The sequence below is a fragment of the Bufo gargarizans genome, chromosome 5, assembly GCF_014858855.1.
Source record: "Bufo gargarizans isolate SCDJY-AF-19 chromosome 5, ASM1485885v1, whole genome shotgun sequence".
NCBI classification, from domain to species: Eukaryota; Metazoa; Chordata; class Amphibia; order Anura; family Bufonidae; genus Bufo; species Bufo gargarizans.
The window spans coordinates 306,927,806-306,950,094 of record NC_058084.1 but is presented as its reverse complement, the minus strand read 5'-3'; the positions used below and the strand labels follow the sequence as shown (position 1 = coordinate 306,950,094).

General features: G+C 42.7%; 1 protein-coding gene across 4 annotated transcripts in view; it reads right to left on the bottom strand.

Annotated features, from left to right (window-relative positions):
• RELCH (RAB11 binding and LisH domain, coiled-coil and HEAT repeat containing) overlaps nt 1–22,289 on the bottom strand; it is a 127,184-nt gene that overhangs the window by 30,353 nt on the left and 74,542 nt on the right. For all 4 annotated transcript variants that reach the window (XR_006389948.1, XM_044293122.1, XM_044293120.1 and 1 more), the window contains 10 exons: nt 17,353–17,443; nt 14,917–14,988; nt 14,091–14,231; nt 12,720–12,884; nt 11,972–12,119; nt 4,996–5,152; nt 2,538–2,661; nt 2,031–2,079; nt 1,115–1,194; nt 920–1,026 (listed from right to left, as the gene is read on the bottom strand). Coding sequence is in view for 3 of the 4 variants with exons in the window: in XM_044293122.1 (XP_044149057.1) it covers nt 920–1,026; nt 1,115–1,194; nt 2,031–2,079; nt 2,538–2,661; nt 4,996–5,152; nt 11,972–12,119; nt 12,720–12,884; nt 14,091–14,231; nt 14,917–14,988; nt 17,353–17,443 (1,134 nt within the window). In the remaining variant the exon portion in view is untranslated. The remainder of the gene's footprint in view (nt 1–919; nt 1,027–1,114; nt 1,195–2,030; nt 2,080–2,537; nt 2,662–4,995; nt 5,153–11,971; nt 12,120–12,719; nt 12,885–14,090; nt 14,232–14,916; nt 14,989–17,352; nt 17,444–22,289) is intronic.

Genomic DNA, 22,289 nt, shown 5'->3' with positions numbered 1-22,289 from the left:
ATTAGAGATGTTCTAAAATAAAGGAGCCTGGCCTTTGGGTACCTCTTCTGTTAACTAAAGTGGAAGAGATTTCAGTGGGCACTGTTCAGCCTCTGTCAGCATGATGAACCCTATTAAACCAGTTATATTACATGGTAAGGTTAATCGTGCTGATGAATACTATATCTTTCTTTTATCTGTAGCTTGCGGTGTTGTGGAGATATGATCATTTTTTTACCTGTGCGCAAATTAGGCAGTTGGAGCACCAAGGGGCCTGTGCTGCTCTTGGAGCCCCACTACTGCTATGCCCTTCAGTGCTCAGTAAACTTCCTCAGTAGACAGCCCTGTCTAGTGGTGCCTGCGCTGTGGCTCACAAATAATCATTGGTGGTCCAGCATCATTTATGGTGTAAAAATGGGAATGCATGATTTTGCTAACGTGTTGTGTCCAATATGTAGGCATTCATTCAAAATAAGGTCTAATATGTGGGCATTCAAGGGAGTGAGCGCTGTGTGGGAAGGAGAGAATACTTATTTAGAATTTTCCTTGTTTAATAGGGTTGATCATGCTGACAGAGGTTCTTTAATGCTTGTGATGGCACTGCAAAGAATTTAAATCCGTTATGGTATGAGAATCTAAAAGGTGTTGGTCCCTATGGACAATTCCTATTTGTTAGATGGTCCCTCGATGGCAGGCAGGAGACCGGATGTCACGTTGCAATCAGCTGAAATCAGTTTAGGAGCACAGCATTCCTGTGCTCCATTTCTAATAGGCCTCCTATAGTATGCAGGCCTGCCAGTTCCTCCAGAGTGAGAGCTGCTCTTTGTGGCTGCTGTTCACTCGACTACTTAAAGTCCTCATTAATCATTTGGTTATTAAGAGAACAAAGGCTGAGGACTGCGCACTTTATGGACTATGTTATGTTGGTACCAGTACCCACCCAAGTTCCACGAAGGAGGCTTTCAGACTATCTAGAGGCGCATGAGATAATGAGAGCATTGTCATTACATCTTCAAGGAAACCAACAAGCAGCTTGCGGTCTTCTTCCTAATAAGACAAAAAGGTGGTGATGGACCTAGACAAAGATATAGAGACAACCTATGACATACTATTTTTTAGTTAATGAACCACTTACCTGATTGTAACAGGTTAGTACCCCTGTAGCATAGATAGGGACAGTAGCCTTTGTGAGGACACCATTACCTGCTGTGGAATCTAAGAGAAGAATTGTATAGAAGTAATATAAATCATTTACACTACTCAAGTATCCAGTTCTCCGACTGACTATGCTTACAGAACGGCTATGACATATAGAGCACTACTGAATTCCAATGATTATACAGAGCTGCTACATCATTAGGGTGAATTCAGAAGTGGCAAAATCATTGCAGAATGTGAGAGTTTACAAGAGAGCTCATTATGATGTAGTAAATCCCTGACAGAATCACAGTGGAAATCCACAGCAGATTTTTTTTTCCCCACGATGTGTGGACTTGCAAAGCAGTCTTTCAAAAATTATTCGTCTGACACGAAGCACTATACGCATGCTTAGGGGCAGGGGCGGACTGGGAACTAAAAGGGGTCCTGGAAATATCTAAAAGTGGCCCCAATGTTGTATGTGGGCCCAAATTGATAAAGGTGGGGCAACACATGTAGTTGGGACCAGTAGAAGTTGGCAGGGTCAGTAAAGCCATAATGCAGCACAGAACCCAATATCTTATGGTAGTACTAAATACCTCCTCAGAAGCTGTCCCTCTGTGGTGGCCGTCAATAGCTGCCATGTTCTTTCCTCCTCCTAGTGTCTGTACTCTCTAATATGGAGCAGGGGCTTCGGAGGTGAGATGTGGGCCACATCACCAAGCCAGCGCTACCTTCAGCAGGATACCTGGACTTCCTCTAATAATGACCCCCTATAGTTCCCCCAGCAGTATGTACCTGGCCAGTGGCAGTGGGCATATTCCCTGTAGTGTCTATGGTCAGTCCGCCCCTGCTTAGGGATTGCTACTTGTATTGTGATTTCAAATATTTTCTGTAATGGCATTAACACTTACCAATATTTTCCTCAGACAGCCTCAAAATTTCCTGGAACTGTGGCTTTACCTAAAAATGACATTCATTTAACTTAAATATGCTTACCAAGTCATACCAATACACAAGATTAAATAACAATATCGACTCAAGTGGCAGGAAAATTACTACAGCCTTACATGGCACATGCACTTTTAACAATGGATATGTCTTTGAGACGCATGGGGTAATTCTGTGGGGTCTGGATGCTGAATTCCCCAACCATTACTACAATCATCTTCTGATAGCGTTACAGTGCAACTGATGTTGGTCAGAGTGAAGATGCCGGGACGAGACCTCTGTACTGTCTATTATCTGCTTCAACAAGCTCTTTGTTCTAGAAATCAGTGGGGTCTCTACCGAGGAATTACTGTAGATTGAGTCCCATAAAAGTGAACTGGACCTGTAACTGATGCAAAGGATTCACTAGCTGTAGACTAGATGAAGAGAGGTCTACATGCCTGGTAAATCTCACAATATGGCGTTTTTACCTTGGTGTTAGTGAAAATCTTGCCAAACGTTCTGCACAACCTCCAGAAATATCTTGAAAACTCATGAACGCAAGCTGTTGATGCAACATTGATGCGACCCAGTGTCTCAATCAGTTGTGGTAATCTGTGAACGACGAGTTTTGGTTGTTACAGACAGACTGATTTCATCAATATCAATAAAACATAAGCCTTATAGTGCACTGGCTGACCTAGTGTCTCCCGAGTCAGAAGCCCCTTAATTCTAGCAATATATATTTGTTTTGATGCAGTTTTTTTTAACCAACGGGTTTTTATTGCAATCCAAAGCAGCATTTTCTGGGCCAAAAAACACGCAGAAAACACAAAAACATGCAGACTCATACAAAGCATTTTTTTGCCGCCTCTCATTTCGAGTTTCAGCATGGATTCTGCCCTAAGATGGGGCATGCGGTTGCCAAAATCAGCACCAAAAACTCAGTATGAACTGGCCCATAACTGATAAGACCGCCAACTGGAGTCAAGCCTACAGTGAACAAGAATTTATATAGTCTGCTCAGCTCTTCCTGCTCTTTAACATTCTACCACTGGATCGGACTGCATGTTCAACATGCTGGGTTCCCTTTAAAACTCTACCTATACAGAGATGTAGAGGAATTTCATTTCCTTGCTATTTTCAGAATTTTTATCTACATATAAGAGGGCAATAAAAATCTGCAGTAATTTGGACTCTTGTGGCGTAAATAGGTTGCACATTTAGTCACACGCCATTTGTGCGGCAAAATGGGTGACATTTACCTCCTCACACTTTTCAGAAGTGATGAGAAAAGGGTGTGTGCCACGTGAGGGGTGCAGGTGACTCCACGGCCCATCACATTTATTTTGCTTCACGACCATTTTCTGGCGAGGTGGCTGCCATAGATTTAAGTGTCGCACAGCTGGAAGATGCGCCAAATATGAGAGGCACGCGCCTCTGCGTAAATTTGGCACATCTTCCAGCAGCACAGGAGGAATCAAGACTGAAATACAATACAATGGTCTTGATAAATGTGTCACTTCTTATCAGCATTTAGAAAGCATTAAGAAAATTGCTTTACAGCAGCCCGATGGTCAGGAGGGGACCTCACTGACTTCTGGGCATGCTCTGTGACCTGAGCAGACGTCCTTGTACAAGGAAACAATGCCTGTAATGATATCACCTCTGTATATAGATAAGCAGGTAACTGCAGTAAAGTGATCTGTACAGACCAAGAGGGGGCGCCGATTATAAGGCTTAGTGGCCAGTGTGAAAACTGCAGGATTTTATGTTCTTGTTTAAATATAGTGACATGACTCTACCCAGGCAGTTGCTCCCCCTTTTATAAGGGGATGGGAGGAAGATCTAGGTATCACATTTTCTTCTAGTGAGTTGAGAACATTATTATCGCAAACTAATAGAATATCCAGGTGTGTGAGACTGCAGGAGAACTATTATAAAATGGTCACTAGGTGGTACTACACCCCGGTACGGCTCCACAGAATGTTTCCCAACTCCCCGTCTGTGTGCTGGAGATGTGGCGTTACTGAAGGCTCGTTCAAACACATATGGTGGGACTGTCACTTAATAAAACCCTTCTGGATAGGTGTTTGCGACGTACTTTCCAAACTACAAGATGGATTGTTCCCCTCTTCACCACAATATTGTCTGATTGGCCTAAGTCCACCAAATTGCCGTTCTTCCCATATTAATCGCTTAGAACAGCACCTCCTGGCAGTGGCCAGACTCTTGGTAGCATCAAACTGGAAGTCACAACGCGTGCCTAATATCCCACAATGGTTGGCTAGGGTGGATCAGGTGTATAGATTAGAACAAATAGCCCACTGGGAGATAAATAATAATGCTTTGTTCGATAGAGTGTGGGGAAGTTGGAAGAAATTAAGGAATTTCTCCTAAACAGATAGGTCCTGATGTGGGGATATAGGCTTAGGGCTCTATGGCAGATTGGCTACTTAACCAATTAGTTGATCTCATTACCTAATGGTCTGACGAGAAGGTATAAGATGTGTCCACCTTAATTATGCTCTCTGTCTCATGTCTTAGGTCCTCTGTCATGGCTGAGTTGTCATTTTGGTTGGTTTCCTCTAATGTACAAACTCAAGAAAACTTGTTGGTGTAATAGTCATTAATACCCTGCATTGTGCGGATGCACAAAGTGATGCACTGTCTGTATGCAAAGTATGACTATCTTTTTGATATGTTTAATAAAATATTTTACAAACTAAATATAGTGACATGGAAAATTAAAAACATCAAAAATGATTTTAAAATATGATTTAAACCGCAGGTCATTTTCTGATTATACATTCCATTTAATTTCTATAGTTAATTCCTAATCCTAGGGAGACTGCAGTTAAAGGAATGTAATTGCTATTCTGTTTATTAATAATTCAGACAGAAATGTTATTAACATACATATTTAATGAAATATTGAAACTAACTCACAGTTGATTAACAACCCAAAGTAAACTTTCCCAGCCAGTGGTTCCCTCATGTTCCAGCTGGTAGTCATAAAGCTGAAGTAGCGCAGCCAGCTGCTCACGGCTGCCAATGATGGTCGCTACATCCTGAAGAGGCGATATAGGGCGTGGAAAGCGAGTCACTGTGAAGAATGACCAAAAATATAGCGTTAGCCACAACTTATAAGGAGCGTGGGGATTTCCAATCAACTAAAAGAGAGCTATAAAGAGGTTAATATATCATTGTATGTTCGCAGCTTTGCTTGAAAGACTGTCAAAATTACTCAAGTACACTGACAGGGTCAACAAAAGGGTAAAGAGGGACTTTTGTACGATCTAATCAATAGTTAAACAGTAAAGCAAACAACAGAAGCATAACAAACACAAATCATTAGTCCCACTGGTGATTCAGGGCGCCGGTCAGATAAGGGCACGCGTACCGTATCTCATGGAGACTGCCACTCCCAACCATCGCAACATACTCAAAAGGTGGGCTCTGTTTTTCCTGTAAGTGTCAGCCAAAACACGTTATGGCCGAGCATCTCAGCCCGACCGTGGGGCTAATGACCCCGAACAGAGAGCATTAGAGGGATTAATGATAGTCAGTTCAGGTGCCTTAGCCCATAGTCAGGCCTGGACACTTATAAGAGTGCACAAATGCAACACTAATGTAACCCTTCCAATTGTGTTCATTTTCTATTTATCTGTCTGAACTCCTGACGGCTCAAACTAAGAAGAATGTAACTATAATGAGTGTTTATGAGCTGTCGGGAACGTACAGACTGAGCCATCAGATACACTGTGAAGCAGAAGGCAACAGTCTGCAGATACACTGAAAGCGAGAGCTGGAGAGGAAAAAATACCAGTAAATTGAAGAACTGATTTGTAGTCCCAAATGAGTTGAACTCAACAATAAAAAATGCCCCCAAAAAGGAGTCCATAACCAATGGGTTAAAAAAAAAAAAAAAAAAAAAAAAAAAAAAAATTATATATATATATATATATATATATATATATATATATATATATATATATATATATATATATATATATATATTAATAATAATAATTAAAAAAATATATAGGGGAGGAGCAGTAAACGTGCCAAGGCAAAAAAAATAAAAAAATAGCACTCACCTCTTCAATCCCTCCCCTGCAGATGCTCTGGTGGTCCCTGAGGGTCTTTACAAGCTGCCAGCAGAGACATGCATACCACCATCTGACTACTTATACCAATCAGTGGCAGTCATATGATGTACTACTGCTTTTATTTTCCCCTCAAAGAGTGACCTTTTGATGCTGTTTAGGATAGTGTCACCTGGAAGGATGGGATGTTCAGTTGACCTGATAGGCTTTATCTGGCACATTTTAAAATTTTTGGACATTTCGTTCTTTGGGTCCCGGTTCTTTTGGTCCCAATTAATGGCTTGTAACATGCTCACATTACACACTTTTTTTTAAGTTCCTACTATTAGGGGTCTTGTTTTCTTGACTTTTGCAAGTATATGCTGGTATGTGTTTCTCATATGGTTACAATATATGATTTGTTTTAGGTTTGCACCCTAACAGAAATAAACAGGACTGTATATACCTGGGCTATATATCTTTTGGTATGTCTGTGTGTTATATGAACCAGGTAGGGACATTTCCTGATATACTAATTCATTATTAGAGCTCATTCACACGACCATATGTATTTTGCGGTCATCAAAAAATACGGATGACGTTCGTGTGCATTCCGTATTTCGCGGAACGAAACAGCTGGCTCCTAATAGAACAGTACTATCCTTGTCTGTAATGCGGACAATAATAGGACAAGTTCAATTTTTTTGCAGAAAGGAAATACGGAAACAGAATGCACACTGAGTAACTTCCGTTTTTTTTTTTTTTTTTGCAGACCCATTGAAATGAATGGTTCCACATACGGTCTGCAAAAAGACACGGAATGGACACGGAAAGAAAATACAGTCGTGTGAATGAGCCCTTATTTTGATGTTCAGGTGACTGACTAATATATCTCAGTATGTCAATATATTTTTCTTTGACGTGTCATAAATTTTTTTTTTTTATGATCATTTCTTTGTCAAATATTCTCTACCACACTTGTGCTTTGCAGTATCTTTTATGCCAATAGCAGCGCAATAACTGGATTGCTATTCTTAGCATTTAACCAGAACTTTGTAGGACCCCAATAAATTTAATGGAGTCTGTCAGTGTCCATTTGGATCAGATGGAAAGTGGGTCAATCATGTTGCTCATAGTTTGGTTATGACACTTGTGTTAATAAGCTGGTGTTGCATTTGGTTTCAAGTTTTACATAAAATGTCACTACAATTTGTAAAAATCTTATTTACTTTCCGTATTACCACAAGGGAACAGCTTTACCCAGTGGAACCGACAACCTGCTCTTATAACAATTAAAAATACAAAAAAAATAATAATAATAATAATTACATAAAACTCACAATGGCAAATATTAGTATAAATAACCATTACATCTAGAATATGCAGATTCTTTGTTTCCTTCTGTGGGACAATCACGTAGAGAAGATTTTGCTTCCTTATGAGCTTATAATGAAACCAAAGAACAAAAGGGACAATTTAAACATTGACACGAAAAGTAAATATACAAGTACACGCCTGAATTATGTCAATCTACTTTGCTTTAACCGTTTATATGCAATGCAACATTTACGATGTATAGTCTGCAGCTGCTGTGACACAAGCTTCCAGCAGACAATGAAACGCGCCCGAGAGCCACGGACGGCAGTCCAGAAGACATGTGGGAGCGTGATTTCCCGTTATGGACACTGCTCGTTTCACAGGATCTTAGGGCATTATTGTGATTTATAATGCTGTGTGTGTCTCTGCATTATCTTGCGTCTGCAGAATCATATGGAAAACCTGACCTTGCTTCTTTCATTATAATGCTGAGCGATCCTGTGAAAAGAGCAGTGTCCATTACGGAGAAATCACTCTCCACACACTCGTCTGAAGGAGGCCTTGTAGAGTCGTCTAAATCTGTATGCCACTGTACTAACCTAAACGGAACATAATACACTGAGAAAACAAGCCAAGGAGAAGCTAGGTAGAAAGGAGACATACCAACTTCCCAAGGACAGCCCAGCATTCAGGTACAGAAAAAAATGCACTTTTTTACATTTTAAATCCCATTAAAAAGTCCATCTGAACAAAGTGTAGAAACATTTACTGCTAATGCGTTTCAGGTGCGATAGTACGGTTAAGCCCCCTTTTACACTGCTCAATAGAGCAGACTATTGTTGGGAAGGAAGCGTTCCTTCCAGACAATTGCCTGCTCGCCAGTGAAGGAGACCTCTACATTTCCATGAGGCAATCTCCTCCACAGTACAAGGAAGAGTGATCGCTAATGCAATCGCTCGTCCCCATACAGTTTCATTATTTGCCAGCAGCAGAGGCTGTTTAGAAGACATAATCTGCTGCCAGCAAACAATGATTTAGGTGTCCACATGAATGATGTTATTACCTGATAAACAAGCGTTTCGCTCATTCACCAGGTAGTCAGTGGCACCTACAAATGCTCACTAGCTTGGGCAGTGAAAAAGGGCCTTTAAGCATAATGCAGAAAGGGTCCTTTACAGCGCCCGATGTTCAGGCAGATTTTCGCCAATAAGTGTTCATATGAATGCTCATGGTGATAATTTGCCAGTGTAAAGGTGACGCTCGTTCATCGGGTATTAGGACTGTTCATGCAGACACGTAAATGGTCATTTGCCAGCAGCAGATCGGTGGCATTTACTATAACACAGCTAAACAGGGAAAGAAATGCACACATCTGGCTGGGACCCCGGCGGGAAGTCCCGCAGCCTGTATCAGTGCAGAGGAGATGGTGAAGTGAGGAATGGGTAAGTTCTCTCTATAAGATCTTCCTTCCACAAAGTACTGATTAAAAGAAATGCTCGGAGAACCCCTGGTTTTGAATACTGATGGCCTATTTGCAGGACTGTTGTCTGACAGCTGATCTACAGTAGCTCCAGCACAGATTTCCATCACTGGAGCTGCAGTAGAACAGTAGTTGGTGGGGGTCTGGAGTGTCACCCCCCCTCACCTCACCCCCCCCCCCCCCGCCACCACCACACAGTACTGATGAACTATCATTATTAATACCCCAGAAACCAATTTTAAAAAAAACATGGAAGTTTGAGGACATTCTTAAGACCTTGCATATTCACATTTTACTAAATAAGATGTGTAAACAGACAGAAGCACCGCTTCCTTCACATCACAGTTAGCGGGAACCTGTCACAATGAACGTGGTACCTGATCTGCTAGAAACATGTCACAGAGCAGGAGGAGCTGAGCAGATATATATTGGAAACAATTCAGTATAACCTGTATTTCATTCAATTAACTTCTTTCACAATCTGTGCTTTGGAGTCAAGGAGGTGGTCCTCTAAGTAAGGCTACTTTTACACTTGATGCAGTGTGATCCGGCAGGCAGTTCCGTCGTCGGAACTGCCCGCCGGATCCGCCGCTGACTAAAAGCATTTGTAAGACGGATCCGAATGCGGATCCGTCTCACAAATGCATTGCAAGAATGGATCAGTCTCTCAGCTTGTCATGCGGACAGACAGATCCGTCTTGTACCTTTTTTACATTTTTACCGGTCTGCGCATGCGCAGGCCGGAAGGACAGATCCGGCATTCCGGTATTTTGAATGCCGGCACTAATACATTCCTATGGGGAAAAATGCCGGATCCGGCATTCAGGCAAGTCTTCAGTTTTTTTCGTCGGAGATAAAACCGTAGCATGCTACGGTTTTATCTTTTGCCTGATCAGTCAATACGACTGAACTGAAGACATCCAGATCGGATTACTCTCCATTCAGAATGCATGGGGATATGCCTGATCAGTTCTTTTCCGGTATAGAGCCCCTGTGACGGAACTCTATGCCGGAAAAGAAAAAGGCTTGTGTGAAAGTCCCCCGATAAGCAGCTTTACTTGGATGATTGCGTTTAGACAGATAGCAGTCATTCCCTAAATTCAAAGCCCAGAATGAGCATATGAATTTCTAGGAATAAAACATAAGATATACAGAGTCTTTTCCCCGTAAAACACAGAGCTAGGGCTGCAGCCATCGACAATTTTTGTAATCGAGGATTCTATCGATCAATCCAACGATTAATCGAGTACTCTAATAACAACAAACTAATTAAAAGAACGTTTTTCTTTATAAAAACTCCTCAGCTCCCTGTGCCATCAGCTGTCCCCCCCCCCCCATGCCCCCATCTCCCCCCTCCTAGCCATGTCCCCAGCGCCAGTGAAATAAAATACTTACCTCTCCTGTAGCGGCGCCACTCCACAGCTCCTCCATCTTCTTTTCGGCGCGCTGCACTCTCATCCTGACGTCAGACAGCGTCGGGTCATGGTGCGCACTTACGTGCACTGTGTCCTGACGATGTGTCAGGATCCAGTGCAGTGCAGTACAGACCGGCGGGTGACCACATAGCGGTGAGTAATAGCAAGCGCTTCACTCCCGCTCCATGGTCACATGACACAAACGAATCCTCGATGCAAATTTTGTGTGTGTTGAATTACTCGAATCAAGTAATCGTTTCAGCCCTACATACAGTAGGTATATATCTGTATCATGCTGTCCACAGATTGACAGGTTTGCTTTAAAGGGAACCTGTCACCGGGATTTTGTGTATAGAGCTGAGGACAGGGGTTGCTAGATGGCCGCTAGCACATCCGCGATACCTAGTCCCCATAGCTTTGTGTGCTTTTATTGTGTCAAAAAAAATGCAAATGAACCTGAGATGAGTCCTGTCCCCGACTCCTTTCACGTACAGGACTCATCTCAGGTTAATATGCATATGTATCAAATCGCTTTTTTGAAACAATAAAAGCACACAGAGCTATGGGGACTGGATATTGTGGATGTGCTAGCAGCCATCTAGCAACCCATGTCCTCAGCTCTATACACAAAATCCCGGTGACTGGTTCCCTTTAAGAAATGTGCCTACAAATAAGTCGTTTGGGAGTAAATATATAGATTATTTTGCTGTGTCTTCAGCCCTGAAGCAGAACACATTACACAGCATAAGTGCATCTAACTCTGCTCAAGTGTATTCCAAGTGTACTTTAGACAATTGCCAGACAGAAATGGGAAGAATCATGTTAATTAAAACAGACAGAAATAAAACATGACCATTACAACAGTCCTCGCTTTATATGCAGTATGTCTGTTGAAGAGATCTTTTGGCTGCTGATCGGCTCATGCAGCTTTATATCTGCTCCCAAGATGGCTGGACCATCGTACAAAACAAGCACCTCTACCTTTTGTGTCACCCTATCTCCTCATAGATTGTAAGCTCTTGCGAGCAGGGCCCTCATTCCTCTTGTAATGATTGACGTGTCTGTTGCTTTGCTATTTATGACTGTTTGTACATGAACCCCTGAACTGTAAAGCGCTGCGGAATATGTTGGCGCTATTGAAACAAAGATTATTATTGGCAGAAGAGGGAACAATCTATATAGTAACTGCAAAGCACATTAGGTCTATTGTCACAGAGAACACAAAGCAACCCAAAATCAGGGAAGAGAACAGTGTTCATCTCTTACATAAATACGACTAGGACAGACGGGAGACATGGGATGTTACACAGTCTCACATGCTGGCATGACTGAGTCAGATGCAGGAAAATCACATAGCCAGCAGGTCTATTTTAAGGGCTAGTAGACAGTCTGTAATAGAAGTTGGAAAAATCTAATCAAACTTTCTGTGTGTATAAACCACTACGGCTAGAAAACCACTACTGTGTGGTACGAGACTAGAGACATACAAAAGAGGAACACTTCCGTGACTGCCAATGATTGCTAAATGCAGTCCAAGACATATAGACACCAAGTGCCAGGACAAAGAGGGCTTCATGCCTCTGCGGGTATGGGAAGCAAATGACAGAAAAGCACATTAGTGATACCTTCTATCTGCAGTATTTCTCCCTGAAGCTTGGCTTTACTGGTAAATGGTGCATTCAGTAAAACAGTGGCAAAGAGTGAGGGGATAAGGGATTGCAGCGCAGAGAGATACATGTGCAGCTTGTGTTCATCCAGCCCGTGCTCTCCTTCCTGAAATAAAAAGGGGGTACATGAGGGGACACCTTGGCTTCTGGACTAAATAAAACAATACCTGAAGCTGAGTACTTCCCCCTCTGTCACGCCACAGATTCCACAGTGTCCGCTGTGCTCATGCGACCACCGGGGCTGGAAGGAGACTCTTCTGTTCAGGGGCCGACCGGGTGTGTTCCTCAGGAAGACTAAGGAACACATCCTGTAGGAACCAGAAGAGCCAGCATCCAGTCATGACGATCACGTGAGATCAGCAGAATAGGTGATCCATGGAGGGGTAAGTAATAAGAGGAGTACAAGGTCCCCGTGAGAATGGAGCAGTAGAGCATACATGTCACCACTCCATTTTCTGGAACTGCCAAACACAGTGCTCGACTCTCTCCATCAGCTTCACAGGAGTAAATGGGGTTGTGGTCACACATGTGCACTACCATTCTGAGTCCTTGCAGACTGGAGATTCAGGGTCCCCCCATTCTCAGGATGGGTGGGGGTCTGAAATATTGATCACTTTACTCCAACACATTTCTGTTTAAGACGGGCATATGAAATAAATCTGGGCCTACATATATTACAACAAATCATCTCAGCAACTTAACTTACCCTGAGTAGCTTTTCAATTTTGCTAAGAAGGGTGGGAATTAGATGGGATTGGAGATTTCCAAGTTCCATTGTCCATGCAGCATAGGCTGGTAAAAACACCTGGTGAGTGGCACTCACTACTCTTTCTGAGGGGTCCCCTAATGCGGTCAGTAAGAGTTCAAAACCCTGAAAGTAAATCACATTAATGACCGTTATACGATGGCAATTACCCAATGGAGTACATACATGTGACGGAGCCCCAAAGAAAGATTAAAACCCCATTGTGTTTGAGTTCAACACTACCACACTCCTAAGGGTACTTTCACACTAGCGTTTTTCTTTTCCGGCATAGAGTTCCGTCCTAGGGGCTCAAAACCGGAAAAGAACTGATCAGGTTGATCCTAATGCATTCTGAATGGAGAGCAATCTGTTCAGGATGCATCAGGATGTCTTTAGTTAAGTCTTTTTGACTGTTCAGGACGGAGATAATACCGCAGCATGCAACGGTTTCATCTCCGCCCAAAAAACGGAACACTTGCCTGAATGCCGGATCCGCGATTTTTTTTGTTCCATAGGAATGTATTAGTGCCGTATGTATTAGGAATGTATTATTTTTAATAAGTGCATTAAAAATACCGGAATGCCGGATACGTCTTTCCGGTCTGCGCAGGCCAGTAAAAATGTGAAAAAAAATATATTATTATATATATATATATATATATATATATATATATATATATATATATATATATACACTGATCCGTTTGTACGTATAACAAACGGACAGACGGATCCGTTCTTGTAATGCATTTGTGAGACAGATCCGTATCCGTCTACAAATGCTGTCCGTTTGCATGCAGATTGCCGGATCATTCTGCCGCAAGTGTAAAAGTACGCTAGCAACCTGGGACCACTTTTTTCTGCAACATCTTCTTTCCATGATGTATGTAGCTGTATGACCCTTCTCTGTAGAGAGGGCATCCTTGTACAGGTTCTAATAACATCATATGGTCTTCCTGTTGGGAATTATATATTTGCACTCATGTATGCTCCTTTAAAGTTTTCCTCCATTTTATATAGGGCATACAAAATAGCCATTTTAAAGGTTATTCAGTATTGATCTCCTACAATGGGAGCTCCAAGCAGAAAACGTAATGCAAAAATGGAAAGAGTGTGTGTGTACCATATGAAAAACTAACGCTCCAATCAACTGAAATGGAAACCATATAGCAAAGCTCTCGAGTGCATGCACCTTGCAGAAAATAGGGGACCGTTATCAATACTAGTACACAGGAAAGGTGATGCAGTTGCACGTAGCACCCTGTTTGCAGCTCTCTCTCGTGCCAAGACTTTAATAGGCAGAAATGGACATTTCCTGCCAGTGACATTTACCTGCTGATACTTGTCTGGATCATCAATGTATCCCATAATTATGCCAAGACTTTTAATGACCGCTTCCCGCACCATATCAGCCTTGTCTTCCAGTAACATCTGTTGCAACATTGACAGCACCAGAGAGCTTCTTATCTCTTTCTGAAAAACGCAGACACGGCCTTAGTACAACCATATGTTCCGGGCGTTATCACACCACGGTGTAAAATTTCTACAGAATAGCCAGGAAAATGTGTGATTTATGGAAAATAGATCTAGGTATGGCTTTCCCTGAACATTACTACAAATTGCCACTAGCAGACCAGACCTCCTGGTCAATCAATAACCCTTAAAGGAGTACTAAACCTAGAAAATGCATTGAACATGATAAAAGAAATATCCCAGCCATTCTAACCCTTATCTCCCCTCTTATTACAATTAATACACAGACAAATGGAATGATATCTTCTGTGTGTCCGGGGAGTTCTCTCATGTCTGGCTGTAAGACAACTGGCTGGAGCAGAAGGACGCAAGGAGCGTTAATAAACCCAGTGGATAAGCCACAACCCTCAGTTGCTGCACAGCTGAAGATGGACGAGATCAGGGAAGATTAACCCCTTGTTGTCTGCAGGATTTCCAGAACATGCCGACAATCCAGCAGACCGACAGAGGGGCTTGTGCTTATATACATCATTCATTTCTAGGTTCTGTGTACCATAAAAAGCAGTGGTTTGGCGGAAATGTGATATGGTACAGTGGAAAGTACTACATGTCATGTAAACATTATTAAAAAGCTCTTTCATATTTTATCTTTAGTCATCTATGGCAGTGAAGGGGAAACACTTACAGGGAGGTACGGTGCCAGATCGCCACATGATTCTGCCACAAGGAGCCTTCTTTCAGGGTACTTGTGATTGATCTGGACAAAAGCAGCAAAACAGGTTATTACTACTCACCAGAAATAAAGAAAACTGTATGAAATAGCCGAGAAGCCAGTTTAGAAGCTCGAGCACATGAAAGAAAACTATTTGGAGATTTATGGCACAAACACAAGACGGCCATCTATCAGAAAAAAGGGGTCCTGGAAACCCTGCTTTAATATCTAGGGCAGCCATATGCAGGCTGCTTAGTACTAGGGCCTGGCAGAAGTGAGAGGTTATGAAAGGAGATATTTAAAGTGTACCAATAGTGATAAAAATAAAATAAGACAGCTCCATTTACAGTGGTGATCCTGGGGCTCAGAACACTCCCCACATAAGCGCAAGATAAGATGTCTTCTGAAAGTTGGAGCACAGGCACCAATAATCAGGGATGTCAAACTCGTGGCCCTCCAGCTGTTGCAAAACTACAACTCCCATCATGCCTGGGCATACTACAGCTATCAGGGAATGATGGGAGTTGTAGTTTTGCAACATCTGGAGGGCCATGAGTTTGACATCCATGAATTACATCATTGAACCCGGAAGTGGAAGTGCCCCCTGGCTGCAGACACAGAGGAGGAATGCTTCTGCATTCGGTGCCTGTGCACTAGGGATCTGCGCTGCTCAGCAAGTGCCCCAATCAATTTGTGTGTGTATGTGTATATGTGTGTATATGTGTGTGTGTGTATGTGTGTATGTATGTATGTATGTATGTATGTATGTATGTATGTATATATATATATATAATTTTTTTTTTTTATCTGCCATAGTTGTTGACCATGCTGACAGGGCCACTTTAGAGGATTTCTGTCATGAGAAAAATAGTTATGTAGCTGACTGACATTAGCGATGTGCTGATGTCAGCAGAACATAAAACAGTATGTTTTATAACTCCCTGCCTGCCTCTGTTCCCTCAAAATAAAGACTTTTATAATATGCTAGGGCATTGCTTCAGCACCTAGAGGCTTGACCTACGCACCCTTTGGCACGCCCATGTACAGTTGATTGACGTTAGAGTTCTCCTCTGTGTCCCGTAAATCCTGCGCTGTCCCGTGTAGTAATCGGCGCAGGCGCAGTGAGTTAAGGACGCGCTCCTGCTGCAGGCTTCCTCACTGTGCCGAATACTAAACAGGACTGCGCAGGCGCGGGATTTTCGGGACACTGAGGAGAACTCAGACGTCACTCAACTGGACCTGGGCGTACCAAAGGGTGAGTAGACAAAGCCTCTAGGTGCTGCAGCAACGCCCTAATAGCACTTAGAGGCTCATTAGCATATTATAAAAGTCATTATTTTGAGGGAACGGCGGCAGGCAGGGAGATAAAAATCATACAGTTATGTACTGCTGACATCAGCACATCGCTGCCAGTCAGCTACATAACGATTTTTCTCATGCCAGAAACCCTTTGAAGACAAAGTGTCACCTCTCCTTACAAATACTTTCTAGAACATCTTTACTTTGAATTCAGCATTCAACTGCTCCTCTGCTATTCCTCCTGGAAGTTTATAAACTGACAACTGGGTGTTACCATTCCCAGTATCTCCCTACATACTCTGATACTGTAGCACTGATCGGACGGTGCACCACCTAGATGACGTACAGTTAGGAGAAAAGTTGTCCCAGAAATGCTATTTTATGAACTAAGCTATTCACACAATTATTCCCCTGGATATCGGAGCAACATTCTGTGTATTAACAGTAGTATAGTACTCCAGTCACCATGTAGTAATGACTTAAGGAGCACCTACATGTCTGTAGAAATAACATTGCGGGAGAATTTCTTATAACTCTGCATTGTGCTCTTCCCCTGTTAACCCTCTGCGTCTGTACACGGCCAGCACCGACTGGACAGTGTGAGACTGTATGGGCACAACCAACTGGCAACAGAGGAACGGCCCAATCCAGACTTCTAAGACACGATGCCCCAGAAGAGTACAGACATGTAAGGAACGCTAACAGCTCCTCAGCAGGACAACCTGACAACTTTCAGTATTGCTGCGGATTAGTAAATGCAGCATTCTGGGAGTTGTAGTTTCAGAACAGCTGATTGGTTGGGGTTGCTGAGAGCTGGTGGCCTATTTCAAGGATAATTTTGCATTAAGCACAAAGATGAGGACTCCAAGTCCAATACCAAATTAGCCTTTATAACTGTTCAACAAGCAGGCATGGCTATGGGACTTGTATAGAGCAGCGCTTTTGTAGTCCGTGTTTGCTCTGTATCCTAAGTACAGACCATCAGCTTTAAAAGCTGGACAACCCCCATTAACATCTGCAATGTTCAAGCTGCAAAGCAAAGATCCAAATGAAAAAATACAATTGGAAACTAATTGGCCACTGAGACCAATAGCCAAATTGTATACTTACTTGTTCCCAACACTGTGGCAAAAGTTCTGCTTCTACGCGAGTCGGCCCAACATGGCGAGCAAAAGCCACACATCCAGTTAAAATCATTTGCCTGAATGGAGACAAAGAGACTGAACATTATGTAATACTGGACGCTGCAGACCCAACTACAAGACACTCTTTTTCCACTACAATTGCTCCTTAGTTCACACTGAGTTTTTTGGCACCAATTTTGGATCGTTTCTGCCTCAAAATCTGCTCAAAAATGCCTCAAAACAGCCTCCAATTCATTTCAATGAGAAGCAGTACCGTACTTGATTTTTTTTTATTTTTTTTTACACGTGTAAAAAAACTAAAAAGCTGCAGGGGCAGAATCAGTGCTGAATCTCCCTTTGAAATAAATGGAAAGCTGAAAAAAAAAAAAAAACAAAAAAAAACAGCTCCATGTAAGTTAATGCGGTTTTTGTGCATTTTCTGTGTGTTTTTTGGCACAGATTTGCTTCAAATACCTCAAGCAGAAATTCAGCTTTGTAATGAAGTGAACACCCATTGATTAAAAACAAAAACACAAAAAACACACAGATTCTGTGCCAATTTTTAAAGGGAGTTTTTCAAAATCAGTGATGTGAATGGCCCCTCAGGGTATGTCCACATGTGACTGATATGCCGCAGATTTGTCATCTCCAATATGTGCGCAGTAAATCCACAGCATATTACGGTTGATTTTAGCAAAATCTCACCCCCACACCGATGAATAGTCTGTGTAAATTGACTTGTGGGTTTTCTAACCACAGCAGCAGATTTCTGCTACAGATTGCATCTTTTGAAATGCAAAGGGCGTAATCTGCAGCAAAAAACATAGTAAAGTTTGCACATTTTACAGATTTATTGCACTAAAATACATCAGGTTTGGACATACAGTTGCAAGAAAAAGTATGTAAACCCTTTGGAATGATATGGATTTCTGCACAAATTGCTCATAAAATGTGATCTGATCTTCATCTAAGTCACAACAATAGACAATCACAGTCTGCTTAAACTGATAACACACAAAGAATTAAATATTACCATGTTTTTATTGAACACACCATGTAAATATTCACAGTGCAGGTGGAAAAAGTATGTGAGCCCTTGGATTTAATAACTGGTTGAACCTCATTTGGCAGCAATAACTTTAACCAAACATTTCCTGTCGTTGCTGATCAGACGTGCACAACGGTCAGGAGTAATTCTTGACCATTCGTCTTTACAGAACTGTTTCAGTTCAGCAATATTCTTGGGATGTCTGGTGTGAATCGCTTTCTTGAGGTCATGCCACAGCATCTCAATCGGGTTGAGGTCAGGACTCTGACTGGGCCACTCCAGAAGGCGTATTTTCTTCTGTTTAAGCCATTCTGTTGTTGATTTACTTCTATGCTTTGGGTCGTTGTCCTGTTGCAACACCCATCTTCTGTTGAGCTTCAGCTGGTGGACAGATGGCCTTAAGCTCGCCTGCAGAATGTCTTGATAAACTTGGTAATTCATTTTTCCTTCGATGATAGCAATCCGCTCAGGCCCTGACGCAGCAAAGCAGCCCCAAACCATGATGCCCCCACCACCACACTTCCGTTGGGATGAGGTCTTGATGTTGGTGTGCTGTGCCTCTTTTTCTCCACACATAGTGCTGTGCGTTTCTTCCAAACAACTCAACTTTGGTTTCATCTGTCCACAGAATATTTTGCCAGTACTGCTGTGGAACATCCAGGTACTCTTGTGCAAACTGTAAACGTGCAGCAATGTTTTTTTGGACAACAGTGGCTTCCTCTGTGGTATCCTCCCATGAAATCCATTCTTGTTTAGTGTTTTACGTATCGTAGATTCGCCAACAGGCTTGTTAGCATATGCCAGAGACTTTTGTAAGTCTTTAGCTGACACTCTAGGATTCTTCTTCACCTCATTGAGCAGTCTGCGCTGTGCTCTTGCAGTCATCTTTACAGGACAGCCACTCCTAGGGAGAGTAGCAGCAGTGCTGAACTTTATTTATAGACCATTTCTCTTACCGTGGACTGATGAACAGCAAGGCTTTTGGAGATACTTTTATATCCCTTTCCAGCTTTATGCAAGTCAACAATTCTTAATCGTACGTCTTCTGAGAGCTCTTTTGTGCGAGGCATCATTCACATCAGGCAATGCTTCTTGTGAAAAGCAAACACAGAACTGGTGTGTGTGTGTGTGTTTTTTATACGGCAGTGCAGCTGTAACCAACACCTCCAATCTCATCTTATTGATTGGACTCCAGTGGGCTGACACCTCACTCCAATTAGCTCTTGGAGATGTCATTAGTCTAGGGCAGGGGTGTCCAAACTTTTTTCGAGGAGGGCCAGATTTGATAAATTGAACATGTGCGAGGGCCGACCATTTTGCCCAACATTCTTTGAACCATGAAAATTACATGCAAATTAACTTTTATGCAAATTTTATTGCAAACGGCATACCTTTCATTTTGTGACTTGGATGACAAATCTAAACAGGTGTTAAATCACTCTGTCTTCAATATAAAAAACAGGAGGCAGAAATATGTCGGAAACAGTACATTACAAGGTTGTCTGTTAACTTTCAAATTCCAAAAATGTGAACTGGAACATAACACCAAGTATACTCATATGTTCAAATATATTTATAACTGATTGACCAACTGACATTGAAGGGAACCTGTTATCAACTTTATTCCGCCCATACTATACTAAAGGCAGAATAAAGTAGAGACAGGTGAGGTGATTTCAGGGGTCTGTCATTTATAAGTTAAAAGTAAGTGGTTGCCGAGAACCAACATCACAATCATTGCAGACTGGGCCTAAAAAAAGAGTCCCGGTCACCTGAGAAGAGTCCTGGTTAGTCATAGATTCCTGCTCTTCCGCCCGCCTGCTGATGACTGACAGTCTTCTACCAAGGTCCCTTTCTGTCTACGAGAGAACTGCCAATCATCAGCAGATGGACGGGGAGAGCAGGAGATTAGGAATAACCAGGACTCTTCTCAGGTAGATTTGACTCTTTTCAAGGCCTGGGCTGTAATGATTATGATGCTGGTTCTCAGCAACCACTTACTTTTCGCTCATGAGGGGCACACCGCTGAAATTTCAGCATTTCTGTCACTAATTTATGCTGCCCTCAGTGAGATTAGCATAAAGTTGATGACAGGTTCCCTTTAACTGAGATTTTACAATGTATTCATTTCAACTGAAAAAAATCTTGCTGCACTAATGTGAAGGGTGAAACTGAAATCTGGACTGCAGCAGATAGGCTAGATCTGGTTCAAAGGCTGTGGTTTTGATGCGCAAAATATCACGCAAGTGAAGAGTCACTTAGTCTTGTCCGCATGCGATTCTTGTTAAGGTTCATAACAGAGAATGTCTTCTCACACAAATATGTTGAGCCAAACAAGCTCAGCATGGTAAAGTATACTGCTCCACTGCTCCACCGCTCCACTTTACCATGGCTGCCAGGACATGGGCGTCCCGGCAGCCATGGTAACCATTCAGAAAAAGCTAAACGTCGGATCCGGCAATGCGCCGAAACGACGTTTAGCTTAAGGCCGGATCCGGATCAATGCCTTTCAATGGGCATTAATTCCGGATCCGGCCTAGCGGCAAGTCTTCAGGATTTTTGGCCGGAGCAAAAAAGCGCAGCATGCTGCGGTATTTTCTCCGGCCAAAAAACGTTCAGGTCCGGAACTGAAGACATCCTGAACGGATTTCTCTCCATTCAGAATGCATTAGGATAAAACTGATCAGGATTCTTCCAGCATAGAGCCCCGACAACGGAGCCCCGCCGCGAGATTTGGCCTTTGCTGATGCAGCCTCTTCCTGTAAGCTGTGGGCTCCCGGTGAGCTGGCGGTGACTGGTGAGAGGGGCCGGAATACCAACGATTCAATCAAACCTCTGGGGGGCCGTTTTACTCCTGGCCGCGGGCTGCAATTGGCCCGCGGGCCGGACTTTGGACATGCCTGGTCTAGGGTTTCACATACATTTTCCACCTGCACTGTGAATATTTACATGGTGTGTTCAATAAAAACATGGTAACATTTAATTCTTTGTGTGTTATTAGCAGAAACAAATGAAAAAAGAGCTCAAATTACCAAAAATATATAAATTTTATTGTCATATGTTAAAATAACAAAAAGGAGAAAAATAGATAAATACATAAGATGCCGTAAAGCAAGGTGATGAGGGCGGAGAAAAAGCAGAGCGCCACCCTGGGAGGAAAAGTACACACGGGAAGAAACATAAAGAAATCAAAGTACAGTTATGTCTAACATGGGAAAGAAGAATCCTGGGTACAGTGCCCAACCCATGGAATGAATATATAGATGGTAAAATGCAATATCAGGTAGAGCAAGGTCAGCTCCTGCATCCCCACTGGAAACAATTGCAGAAGTAAGTAGCATAAAGGGCAAAGTGTAAATAGACACAAATGACCACACAACCCGCGGGGGGCAGGGGGGACCGGAGCTCACCTGAAAGAACCGTGTGCAAAGAGACCCAGGGTGGCGCTACCCCAACGCGCGTTTCGGCGTGCCCCCTGACGAAGGCACGCCGAAACGCGCGTTGGGGTAGCGCCACCCTGGGTCTCTTTGCACACGGTTCTTTCAGGTGAGCTCCGGTCCCCCCTGCCCCCCGCTGGTTGTGTGGTCATTTGTGTCTATTTACACTTTGCCCTTTATGCTACTTACTTCTGCAATTGTTTCCAGTGGGGATGCAGGAGCTGACCTTGCTCTACCTGATATTGCATTTTACCATCTATATATTCATTCCATGGGTTGGGCACTGTACCCAGGATTCTTCTTTCCCATGTTAGACATAACTGTACTTTGATTTCTTTATGTTTCTTCCCGTGTGTACTTTTCCTCCCAGGGTGGCGCTCTGCTTTTTCTCCGCCCTCATCACCTTGCTTTACGGCATCTTATGTATTTATCTATTTT